Raw genomic sequence first — 19585 nt, forward strand, 5'->3', positions numbered from 1 at the left:
AGAACAAGCCCATCAACTCCTTTAAACAATAAAAAAAATAAATAAACATTTCCCACTTCTAAAATCTTTAAAATTATCAAATTTTTTTGTAAACCTTTTCCTTTGTTTCTATTGCTTACTATAATGTGTGGCAGGGCAAAAGCTGAATATTTCTAGTGGAATAAAAAGCTCCACTCTCTCTAGTCACCACAACAGGGTCCCCTCCGTGAACACTTTTTTCCACCTATATATTCACCCTCACATTCACCTCTCTTTCATGTTCCCTCCTTTCTTTCCTCTCCAACTTCCTCTCTCCCTCTTTCTCTCTCTCTCTCTAGAAACCAAACAGTGGGTTTTCCTCTAATTTTCATTTTCATCTTCATCACTCACTTCTGATCCATTCAAGCTCCAAAATTCTAGCATTTGAGTATAAGAACCAAACTCCTCTGTTTTTCCCCTGTTTCTGCTTTGTTTCTTCTACTCTGTTTTATTCGAGCGTAAGACCAAATTCCTCTGTTTCTGCTCTGTTTCTACCCTGTTTTATCAACATCTCATTCACCATTGACAATATGTCCTCAAGTGTGGTGTGTCAAGGGTTGCAATCTTGTCTCGAGCCTCGGCTTGTTGAACCACTAGTTCTGAGGCACAAATTGTCACCACCCAAATCAAACTCTTCCCAATCCTTTTCATGGCCTCAGATGCCTTCTTCCATGCAGCTACAGCCAGAACCCCAAGAGACCCCCAATCACGAAAATGACGATAACAAAAACAAAACCAATGAAATCAAAAACGACCAAAGCAAAAACTGCGACAACAACAGTGGTTGTGGTGATGGTGACAGCAAAAACAGCAGCAATGGTGATTTGGGTGGGTGGAGCTTCATACAAGCTCTCACCAACACATCTCCCAACTGCAAAGAAGTGACTGAGAGTGAGAAAGTCTATGTCCACCCTCTCGTAAAGCGCTCTTCCTCAATGCTAAGCAACAAAAGCTTGGAAATGTGCACTGAAAGTTTGGGAAGTGAAACTGGTAGTGACATTAGCGAAAGCAGCGATGAATTCACTTCTTTCTCGTCGGAGAGCCAGAAGTTCCGTGCCATACAGAGATTAAAATCCCGGCAATTCGCGAAGAAATTGAATCGCAGAGGCAGTTTTCCGCCTCCCCTGAGCTCCATTAGTGGCTCAGACAGTGTTCAAGTGAGGCCTCACCGCGAAGGTGGCCGGTTGGTTATAAAAGCTGTAGCTGTCTCTTCTTGTAGCAGCTACTTCCAAGCTGAGCGTGTCGATGGCCGGCTTAGGATCTCTTTGTTGAAGGAGTGCTGTGTGGACAGTGAGGAAGAAGAAGAAGAAGAAGAAGTAGGAAGTGATGAAGTTGTTGTTGTTGAAGAACATGACAGGGTTCATGAAGATGAAGCTGAAGCTGAAGCTGATGGCGAAGAAGAATATTTTGATGGTGATGATGATGGTGATGATGATGATGATGATGATGATGATGATGGTCATGATGATGATGAGGATGGTGGTGATGGTGATTACTGGAGTGAGGGCATAGGAGGTAAGAGTGGGAGTGAAAATGAGGTTGGAGAGCTTCCAAGACCAAGCAGGTGCAAGGAAAGTGGGAGTGGGAGCAAAGGGATGCCAAGTTGGGGGCCACTTTGGGTGGCTATTTCTTGAATGCTTAAAGCTCTCTGTTGGAACTCTGTCTGTCTGTCTCTCTTTTTTTTCTCTCTCTAGAATCACTATTGATTTCTATGTTTCCATTTCCTTGCTGCACCTTGGATTTCATAAATGGTAGTTATTATGGTTATTGGATATGATTCAGTGCTGTCTCTCTCTCTACTGTGTGTTTCTTCAAAACCATCTTTGATGGATTACCTTACAAAATTACAATTATACCCTTATGTGATGTATAAACAAAATACACTAGTGAGAATAATTATGGGCTTAACAACATCATAACCAACCACTCCAGAGTTCAGATGTCAAGAAGGTTGGCATGATTCACCAACTACCATAACCATAGTAATACTGCAATGCCTTATTTCACCGAGATTATCACTTTCATGGGGTACGTTAAGTTTATTATTTTAATTTTATGATCATTACGACAATATGAGAAACATCATATCTTAGGTATTTTTTTAGAGTCTGGATCCTCTCCTATTATAACACACATGATATAAAAGTTGGACAATTTGAATCACTTTTACGTAAGTGTTGTAACAGTAGAGAATTTAGACTCATTTCCTCAACATCTTATTTGATACAAAAGATAAATTAAATGAAAAGGAAAGTAGATACGATAAAAGAACAGTGAAAAGGTCACATTTTTTTTTGTAAAGCAAATAGTCGGAAAAAAGGAGAGAAGATATCTCTTTTCATTCACTTTCCGAGAGATTGCATTTTTGTATGTAGCAACTAGCAAGGAGAGCTCCTCCCCTCTATCAAATAGGGGGAAGTTCCTCTGTCCTTTCCCTTTCTCTCCCCCATTTCCCTCCACGCTTTTCCCCTGCCAAACGACTCAAACTCACTAGAATTCATCAAGGTTATATAAAAATAACCAGAAGGACAATTAGATAATGTTTACCAACTCTGTAACAAACAAGGATTAGATTGGCATTCTGGAAATTTTGTATCCAATAGTAATCAACAGAGAGCAAGTGGGAAATGGTACGACCTGAGTACGTATATGTGGTAACTATCAAGAATAGGTCCCACAGAGACAAACATGCACTGACCTCACATAAAAATGAACCGTGAGACCATGTGCCAAGGGCCTCTTTCAAGATTCTTAACATTCTACTGTCAATATCTTTCATACAGACGTCCTCCATCATCTATCGCCTTAATTTACAACATATTGTGAGAAAATTACCAAGACACCCTCCATGGTTTTATCGAATAGCTCAATGTAAAAAAGGGTAAGACGGTCTTTTGAGGTGCACGGTGTAGGGGTGTATTTGGTAGTTGACAATGGACACATGGGCCGGGTGAGGAAAGTGGGTAGCATTCCTTAAAAGAGGAGGGCAGTGTCCCAGCGTGGAGTTAGGGCTTCCATACATTGTTTGTTGTGAGTTGTGAGAGGATAGGGGGGGAGAGAGATGGATAATACAAGTGCATGTACAACATGCCTAATACATCATTGTGTCTCTCTATATGTCATGTGCATTTAGAACCCACTGGTCCATTACCCACGACTAGCCTCTCTCACCATATCACCATGGGAATGAGCAAGATCTTTAGCCAAGTGACCATGTCTCCTCATTAATTTTCACTAATCTATGCAAGAAAAACTTAAATGAAACAAAGATGGTCTTAACAATTAATGGATTAAATCTCTTATAAACAAATGACAAGTTTGTATTTGAGAAAAAAATTGATTCTATACGTCTGGTACCTTAATTATCATCACACTTGTTGTCCAAGTTTTGTTTTAACATTTTGAGAGGGTAATGGTGAGTTTGTGAGGAACATGAGAATGTTTAGAAGAAGGCGATGCCATGGGCATCTATATTATTTTTGAAAACAGTACTTTCTTTCTTTGTTTTTTGCGAAATTGTTCCAATCAAATTTATGTAGAACAGATTGCTGATGAGTTTTGAGTCTGTTTGGACCGTCAAAAGACTAAATAGGTGATTCCATTTTGACTTGCAAAGAGCCCAGTTTGATCGGAAATGACTTAACTGGCAAAAATTAATAGTTTTGTTGCTGAGTTAGGATGTCTTTCGACCAATTTCAATCGTTTAATGCTCGGGAATTGAATTTCTCCAATTTTGAATATTTCATGATTTTCGTACAAGTCTGAACGGATTCGAATTTGTTTCCTTTTTAATATTTAGTACCAATTAGGTTTCTTACTCTATTTATTTATTTATTTATTATTATTTTTTCTTCTGGAGAACGGTTGATTTTGAACCGTTTCCTTATACTGTTAGTTTACTTTTATTTATTTTTAGGGTTTTTTATACTATTAGGGTTTTCATTTATAAATACATGTATTACAGAGTGACTCATTCAATTATTAATAATATTTTAAAAAATTTGCAAGTTTTCTTCAATTTTGTGGATTCAAGTTTACTCTACTTTTTGGATGAAAAATAATATTTGTTCTTTCGTAAACGATTTAGACGTTCTTTGGATATGTTATTAAAACGTAAACCATGGATATACACAATTACTCACAAATCACAAATACCTCTTAAACCTAGACTCCAACTTGAAATCTTAAGGTAATAATCTTGAGACCATGTCATTGGAGCAACGTGACAGGAGGACATTGTTGGCTTAACGTGCTTGTAAAAGTTCGACATCAACATCATTTAACTCCCTTATTTAAGCTTTTGATCAATTTGGCACAATTATGAAACTGCTATGCTCTTAATTAATCAGATTATATTTGATCATAAAAAGCAATGAGGGAGGCCAAAAGTGTAAATTCACAATGCCATTGATGTAATGGTGACCTCAAGCTAGGTTGGGAGAAGTTCCCCACTCCAATATATCCTAATATGGTTGTTTATATGGAATTGCATAATGGTTTTATGGGTCTAAAACACATCTCCAAAACAAACTTCAGTGTTTAGTCGGTAATTCATTTAAATATAGTTCAACTACTCTAATTACATCATGATTATTGTATAAATGGAGCCCAAATGTAGGGGAAGGTCGATTGGACTTGGTCTCACCCATGTGTCTGTTGGTATGCAGTCATCCTCTGTTTCATAACAAAGAGAATCAAGTGGTCGGGCCAAGGACCACCTCAAGCGGCTGTTTTCCCACCAGAAGGGGCATACATACATACATACATATATATATATATATACATGTATGTATGTATGTATGTATATTTTCAAGTAATTGAATTAAGATCTTAAAGGCTTGTTTGGTTCGTCCCTCATAGAATTTTTAAAAAGTTGAACTAAGTAGAAAATCCAATTATATGAAAGTAGATATTTTTTAACGTTTTCAAAAATCAATTTTCGGAAATCGTTAACCAAGTAGATTTTGGTATAATTTTTTAATTTTTAGTTATTAGAAATCAGAAAACTATTCTAAAAAAAAACAACTTCATTCTCCAAAACATTGAACCAAGTAAGCCATAAATGTTTTATCTATAAAGTAAAAATATCAAATTCTTAAGAATATTGACTTACTTTGAGAGAGTTCTTGTCCACGTCGTATACAAATAAGAAAGGTCTTGAGCATATAAAGGGTTTGAAGGCAAGCGCGGAACTCGCTACAAAGACCAAGTCCTTAATCCTTATTAAGCTAGGGTCCACCTATAAGAGGAACGGGTAGGCATAGTAGTCGGATTGCAACAAGGATGTTCCAAGTTCTGACAAAAAAAAATTAAAAAATTCTTGTCCCATGTTAGATCGATAGATAAGAGCAGATTCCTTACACGATAGTATGACCTTATATTAGACGTGTTAGATTATAAAAGTATTATAATATTTCTTACCTACAAATTAGGGTTTACACACTTACACCTAACCAATTACGATGTATATCTTCATTTACCTAGCTACTATATATAATTGACTTGATCATCACTCACCTGCTCCAAATCTTTTCTTACATATATACAAACTTCATTTAATATACTTCATATATTTTTATTTATTTTTATTTCTAACAAGATATACCTAGTAATTAAGCTTTGCATATAAATCATTCTTCTTATACTTATCATCTAACCCTATCCATAATTAATGGCATTTGACCTTACCCTAAAAATAATCACCTTTCATTTCACACCACTTGATCTGTGTGATTCCAATTGCGTATTGTGCATGTGACCAAACGCGTAACCCTTTTGAAAAAATCAATGGTGTCATTACAACAAGTACTTGTTGGCATGTAGGGTCCCATTGAAACCTTTGTTAGGAGGGGGAAAGAGAAAAGTGACATCAATTCTCACACAATAACCAAATTGGTCCCCCTCAACTCTTCATATATATTCTTCTTAGCTATTTATGTTACTTATTACATCTACTCCTTTTATTCAAATGGTCCCATTCCAATTGCAGATATTGCAACCACCATACAAAGAAATCATTACCTTCATTTTCAGTAGGCCCCCACAAGAAAATTCACTAGCTTCTCGTGTAGGCTTATGTTGAACGTTGGGGGCCTAGTGTATTTTTAAGGATTTTTTATTTATTTCCTTTTGTGAAAAAAAAAAAAAAAACAGCAGCAAACAATTATTTTTAAAAATTTATAAAAGACAATTATTTAAAAATACATCTTTCAAAAAATTATACTACGTATAACTGAACATATAAAGTATGTTAGATTGCTCGTTGGGGACTAATGACACCCTTATTAAGTGTGACTAAGGATCGATGAGTTGATTAAAGCCCTCATAGTTTGCTAAAATTACCACAGTGCCTCGGGTTTTTTTGAACTTGAGGGGCCATAACGTTCAATTCTCTGTGCCTATTTTAATTCTGCCCAAAAGGACATGATACGGTGATGGTGCTTTTCATTGAAGACTCTGGTGTGTGTGTGTGTGTTTTTTTTATTTTTTTAAATCTCTACTTGATGATTACTCTGTTGGTCATTTTGGTTATATCTTTTTATCCTTAATTTTCTTATGAAAATTGCCTTATAAAATGAAAAAAAATTTGCTTATAATGAAATGGAAAGAAAAGTGATAAATAAATTCTGATGGGTGTGTGTGTGTGTATATATGCGTTGTTTAAATAGCGTTACTCTTTCCTTAAACTTCAATCTAGCTATTATCAATACTTTTCAGGGTTGTTTTGTTTTTTTTTTTTTTTTTTTTTTTTTTTTCTAAATAATGGTCATTGGATTCTTCTTCCTTGCTACATCCACACATTGGATGGAGAGAGACTGAGTGATATACAGAGAGAAGTGTTTGTATAAAGCTCCTTCAGAAGTAAAGAAGGTATGGACTATTCTAGTGTATGCACCATTCTACTCCCGTCATTGCGAAATTTACGAAGATTAAATGTACATAGTCCTACTCTCACATGAGAAGAATGCATAATCCTATTCCGCATGAGAAGATGTTGTTTTGTTAAGAAATAAAGAAAGTATTAAGCATAATCAACAATTTAGAATATTATTAAAAAATCAACTTTAACCTTATTTTCGTAGAAGAATTATGTACGAATCATTATTCGACATTATTACACACTTTCATTACGCGATTTATTATTATTTTTTAAAGATTCAATATTATTACACACTTTTATTATTTAATCAATTTACATTATTAAAATAATTTTTTATCCACGTGAGGTTCAGTGCGCGGGATTCCACTCTGTATTTGTGAATGATCTCTACTCTGTCCTATACACTAGACCATCAAAATCGAATCCTTATCGGACTCATCCATCCAACACAGAACAACAGAAGCAATTTGTCCACCCAACCTTGGACATAAAATAAAACCACATTATATTAGCCAAAAACGGGACAATTACATAAATTGAACGTATTCCCCTTTTCAGCTGCCAATCATACATTATGGTGGGCCCCTTCCCCTCTCTCTATCTCTCAATATATATATATATATATATATATATATAGCTAGGGTTTTAATTAAGTTGTCCATTTGTCGACGACAAGCCATTAACCTGAAAAATCCACCACATGACACGGATGTGTTACGTGTTAAAGAGGAATTGCACCCGATAGACCCAACTCGGATGGACAAGGGTTGTGGTCGGCCAGGCCTCATCGTGCCAGCACGGACCATTGTACCCCCACCATTTCTTGTGGTCTACCACTATTGTTGCCCACTGTTCCTACGTGTTCAACTTTATTGCCCTCCACATGTATTCTGTGGACCCCAATCTTTTAATTAATCGGTTCTTTTCCATATGTAGTAGTTGCCCACTCCCATGTCATCAACCTTATCCAATAATTTATCTGCTTAATCCTCATCCATTCTACGTTGGCTTCTAAACAAAAGTTTTACAATTGCTAACAAAAGTATTATAAAGTACTCTTGACTCAATATAAATATGTGATGATATATATAGATATATATAGATTTTGCTAAAAAAAATGCTTGGATTGAATATTGTATATTAAATTCAACGTATATATTTGAGTGTCATTCCATGTATATCTAAAATTAGGATTATAAATGAACCAAGCTGAGCTGAACTTAAGTTTGTTCTGCCTTAGTTGGCTCATTCGTTTGTGGATTTAACTTGGGCTCGACTCGTCAGTATTCATTCGGATTTAAGTTAAGCTCGTATTCAGAATCGTTTTGGCTTGTTCAAAAATTTATACGAGTCTATACAAATTTATATTTATGAATATATTCATGAGATTACATTCATGAACCTATTCAAGTCTATGTTTATGAATGTGTTCACGAACTCATACGATTCTATACGAGCCTAGTTTTACGAACATATACAAGTCTATACGAAACGAGCTCAATACTATTTAAGTTGAGCTCATTTAGTAAACGAGCCTAGAAAATTTTAATCTTATCTAATGTATACATGAATTAAGAAATTCTCAACTAACTTTCTCAATTAAACTATTAGGTCAGAATAACTTTGTCAGGAAAGAATAGGACCACAAGGTAGCTAGCCACGGAAGGGCGCTTTCAACCAAGGCCACTAGGCACTAGTGGCTTTGATTCACATATTTTCAATAGAAATTCCAAAAAATAATGGTTTCACAATTCCTTGGGCCGTGGTCGTTGATGGCCTCGCAATAGACAGACAAGCAAATGTTTTAAGTCAATTTTTCTTCATTGAATAGGCCCATGCATATGAGTCTGTGTGTGTGTGGTGTGTGTGTGTGTGAGAGAGAGAGAGATATATATAGAGAGAAATAACCTGTGCAGTCATAAACTCCTACAGGAAAAGGATCCCATGCATGCAGACATGCATGAGTAGGAGGAATGCCCTTACACGCGTTCTGAAAGAGCTTGGGGGTGGCATGAGCCAATAACATACACACACATATATATATCTTATATACGGAGCGTATAATATATATATATATATATACATATATATATATATAAAAGTGGAAGTATAAACTTTTTGAAGTAACCTCACCAATTTTATTCTAATGGTTGACAATTGATGAGAGAGGAACTGGTACAAGATCCACTAGGGTATCCATAGTGGGTCCTACTTTCCTATAGCCAATAGGATTCTGGAAATCTATCCTATGCTGTGTTGGGGAATCAATTAGAGATTCTTGTCTTCTTGCATGCAATTATTCATATATGTGTTCCACAGTGTTACTAGTATATTATAAACTGAAAGATATATGCACCCAACTGTAAATGTAAATTTTGTCCACCCTTTGATCATTAGATATGGCCCACCCAAATGGTATTATTCAACTTACAACCGATGATCATTACATCTAAGGAATCCTAGCCGTCCATGTCTCTTACCGACTAAACATATTACTATTCCATGTAGATTCTGCAGGTATCGCTGTTTATTAATTTGAGATATAGATGATATATATATATATATATATATATATATATATATATTTATGTGAAATTCTGTGTGAGGAACTGAAATTTTCGTAGTTATAGTGAAGGGAATAATTTGAGAAACAAACCTTCAAAAATAATTACTATGCAACTTTTTTTTTTTTTTTTTGCTAGAACTTTTTTTAAAAAAATATATAGAAAATAAATTATTAGTGAAAAAAATACTTATAGAATGACCATAATTTGAGATATTGCAAATTTGCAATAAAGAAAAATATTTGGAGTCTTCCATGTTTGCTTTGTTAAACAAATATTGAACTATATGAAGCAACATTAATCATAATTATTTCGATAATAATTAAAAATACTTGCAGAATTTGATCGCTATACTATATGAACGTGAATTTGTTTGAGATCTGGACAATCATTACGCAATAATGTTTGCTTTTCGGATTATTAATTTGGAAATTTTTACTAGTTAGCTAGGTCTTTCTATGTTTGCTTTGTTAAACAGTAATAGGCTTTTGCTTTTCCCATTTTCACTTATTTACGCATGAACATGATATTATCACTCTACTTCTTTTTTTTTTTTTCTTTTTTTTTTTCTTTTTTTCTTTTTTTTTTTTTTTTTTTTCTTTTTTTCATGCACTCAATTAGAAAAATATCATAGGAATAATTTTTTCCTTTCTTTTCTCATGCACTCAATTAGAAAAATATCATAGGAATATTTTTTTTTTTCTTTTCTTTTCTCATGCACTCAAATAGAAAAATATCATAGGAATAATTTTCGCTTGATAGAATATTGATTAGAGCTCATTATAAACAATATTAAGAGAGAATGTAATGAAAAAGAGGTAGTCATTTGGACTTTGTGTGTCCTGGATGCAAGTCCTAGTGTCAAAACTACGATATATCTTTGTGTTCTTCAAGTTTAATTTCTCTATTCAACTTTTATATTTTTCAACATTAATAAATAAATGCTGATACTTAGTGTGATAGAGCTCATTAAAGTAAAGGATTTTTTACTTTTGCGATATAATATAATTGGCAGATGACACGGGTGTCAGCGATCCAAAAATTCAATTGAGGGAATGGCATTGAAGAATAATAAGCTAAAGATAGATTTCATTTATTACATAAATTTTCATACAAATTGAATGAAAAACTATGTAAATTTAAGTAAAACAAAAACAAAACAAATTTATATGCGTGTGTTCTAGGGTATCCCTCATTCTCTCTTATGACGTTTACAAGAATTTTTCAATAACTCAAATTAGTTAAGAGTTAAGACTTAACAAAATTAGAAATTAATCCCCTTCCGATATGGTCTAGTGGTTTACTCATTGAAATTTGGAACTTCGCAAGCTCAAGGTTTGGAGTTAGAGTCTCACTGGGGTGCTTTTTGTGACTAGTCTTCGCTACCCATGTAGTGACTTATCCGGTTCGGGTGGGGAGGTGCCCTTCCAGGTTCTCCGGAATTAATCGGGTTGTTAAGGCTAAGGGTTTGTGCCTTCCTAGACATTTCAGAATTAACTAAAAATACAAAAAAAAAACAATGAAAAATTAATAAATAAAACTTGAATATGTATTCGGAACTTGAATTTTTTTAGTCAAGTTTTTCTAATAAAAAACTTACTGATAATAATATTGAACCAAGCAAATAAGAAGGTTACATGATTTATAATATGTGTCTTCAAGTTAGATTGTGATTTTTTATTAGATTGAAAAAATAAAAAAACTTTCATTAAAAAAAAAAAAAGATATTGAAAGACTATGGAGTGTCGAAATTCTCTTTGTACAAGATAAAAATATATAAAATAAAAAACTTAAAAAAAATAAATGATCAGATAAGGCAATTTTAACGTATATGTGACTAATAATAAGAGATAGAACTTTGTTCATTATGATGTGGCGAACGTACATATAATGCCTGCAAAATCGGCCTTGGAAGTTGAAAGGCATATTACTACCTTCATACACACATCCAATGGTAGTATGAAACGTATTAGCCCGGAAACTTTGCATGAAGAGAACAATAAAAAGGTACCTGAGAATAAAATGATTAGGTTTCAAATTTCTATATATATATTTAAATGTTATATAAAAAATAAAAATATAAAATAAATGATTAATCTGGTAATTTTAGAATTTTAAAATTTTATATATAGCAAAGCAGAAATATGCTAAAAAATTTGAAGGACGCCTATACCTCCTAATCTCATCTAATTTCGGCTCAATGACATGGTATTACTGATACACTGAAGTTTTTCTCGTAAGAAAGATATTTTTGTATTTGTTAAATATTTTAATAGATAAATATTGGTAGATAAATATTTGATTTGAAAATAAAAAATAAAAAAAAATTTGTTGTACAATTATTTATGAGCGAGCTCTCTTGGTCCGCAATATGAAAGGTTGATTTTAAGTTTTTAACGTATGTGTGAGTATACGTTATGAGCAGGCCTACGTACAATACGTGCCTGCAAAATCAGGCATATTACGTCCTTCATTCACCCAACCAATGCCAGTATGAAACGTATTTGCCCTGCAACTTGCATGAACAAAACAATCAAGAGGCACGCGTTTGAAGAAAATGATTAGGTTTCAAAATTCTATACATATATTATAAAAAATAAAAAAATGATTGGCAATTTTAGAATTTTAAAATTAAATATATAAAAAAATAGAAATATAAAAAAATTCCAATGACCTTCTTTTTTTTTTTTTTTTTGCCTTTAGTTGATAGTCACACATACATGTCTCTACTGAGGTTTAAACCCTGACCTCTCTTTGAAAAGTAGGAGCCTGATATCGTTAGGCCACTGACCTGTTGGTCACTTTTTTTTTTTTTTACTTGCTCTTGATTCAGAAAGACTTCTATGCATCTTTAATATTCGTTATCTGTACCATCAATTAATTATATCGTATTATATAAGTAAAAGTATTGTATTTTAATAGATCCAATCATTACGTGTCAATATCTAATCAATTCATAATAAGAAGATGACACTAATACAATCAGTGATCCTCATCTGAATGGTAAATTTTATATATACAAAAATAGAAATATAAAAAATCATCGATCCCTAAATGACATGGCATCACTAATAAGTCTTCCCAATTATGTTTGGTCCTCATTGAAAAAATTTGTTGTCTAATTGTTTGTAAGTACTTCGCTACATTTTTAATTCGTTATTTGCGCCATCAGCTAATTGTATCTTGTCACGGTAAAAATACTTTACCCAATGTTAATATTTAATGAGACGGTAATACCAAATCAGTAATATAACGGGCGCAATTAAATTTACATCGTGATACCGTTTGAAAAGGTAAATTTTAAGTTTTTAACGTATGTGCGAGTACAATGGGAGACAAAATTTCCTTCGAATCAGCAGGCGTACATATATATGCCTGCAAAATCAGCCTTGAAAGTTGAAAGGCATATTGCATCCTTCATACACGCAGCCAATGGTAGTATGAAACGTATTAGCCCTGAAACTTGCATGAAGAAACAATGAAATTAAAGGCACGTGAGAAGATATAGTAGCAGAGACTCAGAGAGAGAGAAACTTTTTTTTTATTGTAAGAACGTGTGTTTGTGTGTGTGTGTGTGAGAGAGAGAAAGAGAGAGGGACTTGACTATGCGAGTTTTCTGATTGGGAGTGATGGATATTGTTCACAGAGTAGATCTTCTTTAACCCTTTCCTTCTCTACCACAATCCTTTCCTTCTCTACCAAAATCCTTTCCTTTCACATCAACTGCTGCTTCACCTTTTTTGACAAAAGTGAAATTTTCAGAGCTGCCCGCATGATCTCCCTTATCTTGAGAAGATCTCCATTCAAATTATCTTGATGTATTCATACAATATATATGGATCATATGTATCTGTGCTTACATATACACATATATATATACACACACACACATACACATATGTCTGGTACCTGGCTGGTGGCTATGGATGGAGTCAAATTCCAATCAAGATTTGCTACAAGTCTACTTGAATCAATTTCCTTGAACAGACCTAATAATTGAGCGCCGATCAATTGTGCAAATGGTTACCCACTCAGCATAAAATTTATATACATATATGTACACATTGGCGGGCAAAAGCAACTCGAAGCCCGGCCCGAATTCAACCCAATCCAGCCTGTGGCGGGCCATTGCATTTACTTTTTTTTTTTTTTTTTTTTTTTTGAACATATTAACAACTAGGCCACTGATTTATTTCATTTGACCATTGCAGTGTGATATTGAAGAGTCAAAGCGCGGGGGCTTGGGCTTGAATAGGATTGGGTTTCCAAAAATGTCGACCGGGCTCTATTGTAATGCAGCCCTATGTATAAATGTATATTGGCCGAATCATTTGTTATTCTCACACACAAGTATCCATGTATAAAATGCGACTTTAGGCGATTTTGGTCTTGAGAAACTATTAGATAGTCCTGGATTATATGGTGGTCAAGTTCAATCAAATCATATGTTCATGTTTTTTATTTTAGTTTGTTTTTTTTTTTTTTTTGTACTTTATTGGGTGCCGTTGGACATCTATCACCAACTGCAAGAGGTGTTTCTTGCGATTCCCAGAAGTTTGATCCTAGCTCCGGACTCTAGCTCTATCAACTTTTATACCATGAGCAAATGATACATCTTCCGAATTCGAAAGATGTCAAATATGTTAGCATCCTTCAAATTCAAAGGATGTACAATTTTTCTTTGTTACTATATTTCTTAATTGGAGAGTTTTAAACTTTTAATTGAACTGTACCACATAATCTAGAAAAATGATTCTTAGGCGATTACTTAAACTGAGAGTTTTATCACTACTCCATAATTTAATAGGGAGTACCATCTAATAATTTCATGGATAGTCTTACCACTGCTCATGGACTTGTTGGACTCAAGCTGTTATCCTTATCTTGGGAGGTGGAGCTGGATCCAGAGACGTTGGGCTTGATTCACTTAGGCCTAGTCCAGTTGGACCGTCATAGAAAATATATGGGTCACATTTGGGCCACAAAGATGATCAAAACATTCATTTGTAATCACAAGACGGACGAAAAATATTTTTAACTAGGTTCGTTTGTTTCAATGTAAAATATTCTTTTTGAAAAATATATATATATTTTTAGGTAAAATATTTTTTTATTTTTTCTTTGTTGGTGTTTGGTAAAAGTTTACGTTGAGGTCGAGATTGAGTCCATCGGGCGGGCCATGTAAAATAACTTGTCGAAAATTAATTGATAAGTTATTTTTGTTAAATTTTAATTTTTTTTTTCGTAAATAATTTACGACAACCAAACACTAGAAAATAAAAAAAATATTTTTTAAAAAATATTTTACGTCTAAACAAACGGAGCCTAAATTATTCCTTAGAGTGTCTACAAATAAAATGTTGGAAAAAGAACCCTCTTACCTACCATAAATAAATAAATAAAATAAACAACATAACACAATTAAGTTTTCATATAAACCTATGTTTTGAAAAAATTATTGTAGGTACCAATCATCATTTCACATCCAAATAAAAAGTTAAATAAAGTTAACACAGTTTTAATATATTTACAACAATTTTAAATTATGATCGGCCTGAATCACGCAATAATTTCTTCACACCTCGATAGCTGAGACCTAAAATTAGCTTAAAGGTTAAAACAGCGTACTTGAAAGAAGGACAAATTCTTTGTAGCATTTCTCAATAAAATATGATAAGTTCTCTACTAAAAATAATCAATCCACGGCAACATCTATTCCAGTTTATGACGACTCTATATTCGTTCCCAAACAAGATCTTCTCTCCCATCTACCACACTCGACCCGCCTAAGTTCATTTCAAATATATCCACAGAGGCACAGTAGCGATTCAAATTAGGAACACACACACACTCTCTCTCTCTCTTTCACACACACACACACACAAGCAGTTGCGAAGATATGCAGGCGATAGAAGGAGAGGGGAGGTCGGAGATGGAGTACACGGAGATCGAGACCTCCGCGGACTCTCTTGACAGCTCTGTTATATTCCACGTGGTTACGGACATCCTAGGGTTCGTCCTTTACATGCACCAGCAAATCCCTTCGTAAGTTCTCAATTTCATTAAATTTTAGCTTTTTTTTTTGTTTTTTATTTTTGTAATAAAATATTAGGTGTTTGCTCAAAATTGAAAATTAAGAACCTTAATTCTAGGTGTTTGCTCAAAATTGAAATTTAAGAACGTTTAATGTCAGAATCGCTCTAATATGAATCGTTATTCGGTAGAAGAACAAGGTTTGCTGATCTCAAAAGCTTTTATTTTTATTTTTATGAAATATTAGAAGAAGCTGAGTTCTCTTCTGCCCCAAATTTTATGATTTTAGGGTAATTACAGCTCCATTTAGAAAAAAAAAAAACCACAAGCATTTGTTAAATTTTGCTCTCTGAAGTGATTTTCTTATCATTGAAAGGCTATATTGATTTCTTTCATGCACTTACTCAGAGGTAGAGAGAATACTGATCGTTCATATGAGGGAGTTATTATCTACATGTTGATCACCTTTCTGGTTAGATATTCAATATTATGCTAAAGAATGGCATTTTGGCTTCAAAGTCAAATCTCTCACAGTATGCATGTAGAATGAAATTATGTTTGGGAGCACGAATTCGTGCCTTAGATTTGGGATTGGAGGAGGTTTAGTTCAAAATTTGTGCTAAATTTTATCCGGCACTGATTCGGTGCTGCCAAACATAGCATGAGATTTTTTTATTGGGTGAATTGGAGTTTGGGCATTGGGTTTAATGTTGCTTTATCTAGAAGGATAGACTATTTCCCTGATCTCATTTTTATTTCAATAATCAATATCAGCTAATTAAATCAGTTGAGTATCAATTAAAATCCCTAATCAACTAATCAATCCAGTTGGGAAATGGGATGTTATAATTGCATAAGTTGTATGCTAGAGCTAAAAAATAACTGACTGTTTTTTATTTCATTCTTTACTTACTAAGATCATTGCAGTTATTTTACTTTCACCAAGAAATACAATATCTAGTTTTCGTTATTTCGTTCTCTATTTTCTTATTGATATGACCCAAGTTGTGTTAAGATGCTGGTTTTATATATTGATACTGAGGTAGTGGATTTGGTTTAATTTGCTGAATTATGTATAAAGGAAAAAAGAAAAAAACGGAAGGATTTATTTGTTTGACACTTGTCTCTGGGAGTAATTTTTATTATGCAGTATTTTTCAGGACATCTGTGTGGAATTTGATACACTGCGAACTGAATATAAAGAGTTGGTATGTTAGCTAAGTGAAGGTTGATTGTATCATAAAATTTTTGCTTTATTTCTGTACCCTAAGAATTTTCAATTCAGGAGAAAGATCTTGCGCAAACTGAAGAAAAGGCATCTCTAAGGAGAAAGCATGCTGGGAGAATGAGAGATGTCAAACGGGAGATTAGAAGACTGGAGAAATTGATGAATACAGTTTCCAATCTTCAGACTGCTCTGCAACTGATGATCAGTGAGAACCCCAATATCCAAGAAATCATTTTAGCCCTTGGAGCTACTCCATTACGACCTCAACATGTTTATCAGGTTTGCTTTTCACACGGGAAGGTCGTCTCTAAAGGTGCCTGTGATTTTACTAAAAGCAAAGCAGCAGAAGCTCTTTCAAGAAAGGTTCTTCTCACTATTTCTATTTTCTACTTTGTATACATCTTTGCCTGGGCTTATATATCACATTTTGAACAGGCTATTCGGACGATGATCTCAAAGGGTGCAGGATCTGATTCTTATCCAGGTACTTTATTGAGCATCTACCTGTTTTTATAAATAATTAATGCTTGATATCTCTGCAACTTGAAGCACTATTTTCATTTTCTTGCAGGTCCTACCAAGTTATTTATGCTGGTTAAAGCTCCCTCTTCTTTCAGTCTGCCTTTGCATTTTCTTCCCAAGCGTGACTTCAAATACAGCAAAAAGGTAACAATTGGCAGGCGTAGCACACTTATTTACATTATTCATAAATATGCTTGCTTTTATTTGTTTTAGAGGATTATCCCATTCGATCATTGTGAAAACCTTGGTAAATACAAGAAACTCTTTGAATTGTTTAAGGATGCATGCCATTTTGCATTTAGTTCAAGGAATCTTAGGCAAATTCTTGTTCTGAGGCCAGGATATTCTGATCCTTTTTGATTTTGAGGTTCTAGATAAGCAACTTGCTCAAGTCAGTCTGAATAACAGTTCATGTTTTGCATAATGGCTAATTGAGTTAGTAAAATGCGTACAAGCTTGGATTTATTCTCTGTTTGAGATAATTTATTAATGGTTCCCACAACATTCATAGCCAATATGAGCTTTAATTTACATTATAAAATTCATTTAAAACCAACATTAAATATTTGTTACCAACAGGTCATGTATTGCATCATTTATTATAAATTGTATTGTTGTTATTGCTGTTATAGTTGGTTATGCTCTTTTGTAGCCATTAATATCTGGTATTTTGACTGATTTAATATGTATCTTAATTCTTACATAAGTAAGTCATATGTTTAAGATTGTAAAGTGTTCAAATAACCAGATATATCTTTTGGGCTGCCCTCATTCACCATCACCTCGTGGCACCTGGCAGAAATTTTTGGTAGCTTGTAATGTATCTTGAAGCTTCCTTATATGAAAAGCTTTAATCATAATATTTGAACTATCCTTTTGATATTGTCTACCAACACTGCATTATACTCTCTGCATTTTCCATCACAGGTAGTGCCTTTCAGGTTACGATTTAAGTGCAGAACCCAAAATCATGAAATGGATTCTTCACATTATGACTCTGAAGCTGCTAGCTCTACAAAATTGGTGGATTCTACTTCAAATGATCTGCTCTGGTAATCAATCTCTTAAATGTTAAAGTAATAAATCCTCTATAAATTATGCTTTTCCTTATTCAGAAATTGTTGCCAAGTACAAATTTATCTTGCTCCTTTCCCTTTAACACATGAAGTTTATGATTAAGTACTTGGTTTCCTAAGGCTTTTTTCATAATCATTTAACACTTTGATACCTTTCATTAAGCTAAGCTCGTGCAATTGGGATTTTGTTGCATTCGTGTGGGATCAATGTATCAAAATAATACCTTGCGGATCACCTTCTTTCTCATGTATTGCCAAAATTAGTAACTGCTCGGATTAATGCAGTCTATTTAGCTTTATCATTGGACAATTCTGATTTGAGAGACTGGCTGCTGATACTTTAATGGGATTTAGTTGTCAAATTATGTTGCTTCTAAAGATTTTGTGACTAAATTAATTGCTAGAGTTCTGTTTGGTCAAAATCATGACACTGTAATTATCTATGAGTGCTCACGATTTACTTTAAGAGTCAGTGGTTATGGACAGAAAGTGCCTTTTGTTTAATGATTTATTCAATTAAGAATTGTTCTGTTCAATTTATCTTCCCTTTTTTTTTTTTTTTTTTTTTTTTTTAACCTTTTACATCAAGAGGTGAAAACAAGTAAAGTCCCTATCCTTTTGTGAGGGAATTCTTAAGGATGTTTAGTTGTGAATTTGGTTTTTCATTTTTTTTTTTTTAATCAATTCCAGGTTTCAATGTCGACATATACTCAAAGGCCTAGCTTGCAAGACATCGACAACAGAAGAGTGAGAAGGTTGGTCGTTCAATATTCTGACATCCTCTCTATTATATTGTTCGATTCCTTGGATTACATTGCAGTTTAATGACATTGTCACTTCTCCGGCCTCAAGTTGGACGGAAGTTGCAGAACAGAACTAGACATCTCCCCAAGTCATGTATGTAGTAGTAGTAATCATCCATAGATTTTTTAAATTCATAGGTTGGTGCAACTGAGATACTTGTTTGAACAGTTCTCTATTTCGTAGGCTGTTATGGTTTCCCGTCATGATTCAAATGTTGTAAAACAATTTAGGTTCCTATCAAATTGTACCGTTCAGAAATAATTAAACCACCAATGGCCTATTGCTCCATACTGATATGGGAAAATTATTCAATTCGAGGAGGTCCGTGGCTCATCCAAGATACTGAGAACAAAAAATTATCTTGTTCTACTTGTTGGTCTTTTTGCCAAATGCTGTTTACAATTTGTTTATGAGTTACAACAAGGAGTTCTCCTTGAACCTCAGTTTCATTCTGTTTTTC

The 19585-nt window shown here is 33.8% G+C and overlaps 2 protein-coding genes across 2 annotated transcripts; both read left to right on the forward strand.

The window, feature by feature from the left end:
• Positions 1-243: 243 nt before the first annotated feature.
• On the forward strand, positions 244-1792 carry LOC132306922 (protein FANTASTIC FOUR 1-like). Its single transcript, XM_059804524.1, has one exon. It carries the CDS (start codon positions 549-551, stop codon positions 1650-1652), a length of 1104 nt encoding a protein of 367 aa, XP_059660507.1. The 5' UTR covers positions 244-548; the 3' UTR covers positions 1653-1792.
• Positions 1793-15201: 13409 nt separating this feature from the next.
• On the forward strand, positions 15202-19469 carry LOC132306924 (uncharacterized). Its single transcript, XM_059804526.1, has 7 exons — positions 15202-15507; positions 16646-16703; positions 16781-17086; positions 17159-17207; positions 17295-17389; positions 18173-18297; positions 19012-19469. The coding sequence occupies exons 1-7, from the start codon at positions 15362-15364 to the stop codon at positions 19070-19072; spliced, it is 840 nt and encodes a 279-aa protein (XP_059660509.1). The 5' UTR covers positions 15202-15361; the 3' UTR covers positions 19073-19469.
• The last annotated feature ends 116 nt before the right edge of the window (positions 19470-19585 follow it).

This window comes from Cornus florida, unplaced genomic scaffold (assembly GCF_030987335.1).
Source record: "Cornus florida cultivar Cherokee Brave unplaced genomic scaffold, ASM3098733v1 CherokeeBrave_3.0.0_Hap2_Chr05, whole genome shotgun sequence".
Classification (NCBI taxonomy): Eukaryota; Viridiplantae; Streptophyta; class Magnoliopsida; order Cornales; family Cornaceae; genus Cornus; species Cornus florida.

What these genes read in the sequence shown, in the direction of transcription:
- LOC132306924 (XM_059804526.1), top strand. Translation starts at nt 15,362, where the DNA reads ATGCAGGCGATAGAAGGAGAGGGGAGGTCGGAGATGGAGTACACGGAG. An exon ending in CAGAAGCTCTTTCAAGAAAG is followed by an intron (nt 17,087 to 17,158) that starts GTTCTTCTCACT and finishes CATTTTGAACAG; the next exon opens with GCTATTCGGACGATGATCTC. An exon ending in AGGATCTGATTCTTATCCAG is followed by an intron (nt 17,208 to 17,294) that starts GTACTTTATTGA and finishes ATTTTCTTGCAG; the next exon opens with GTCCTACCAAGTTATTTATG.
- LOC132306922 (XM_059804524.1), top strand. Translation starts at nt 549, where the DNA reads ATGTCCTCAAGTGTGGTGTGTCAAGGGTTGCAATCTTGTCTCGAGCCT.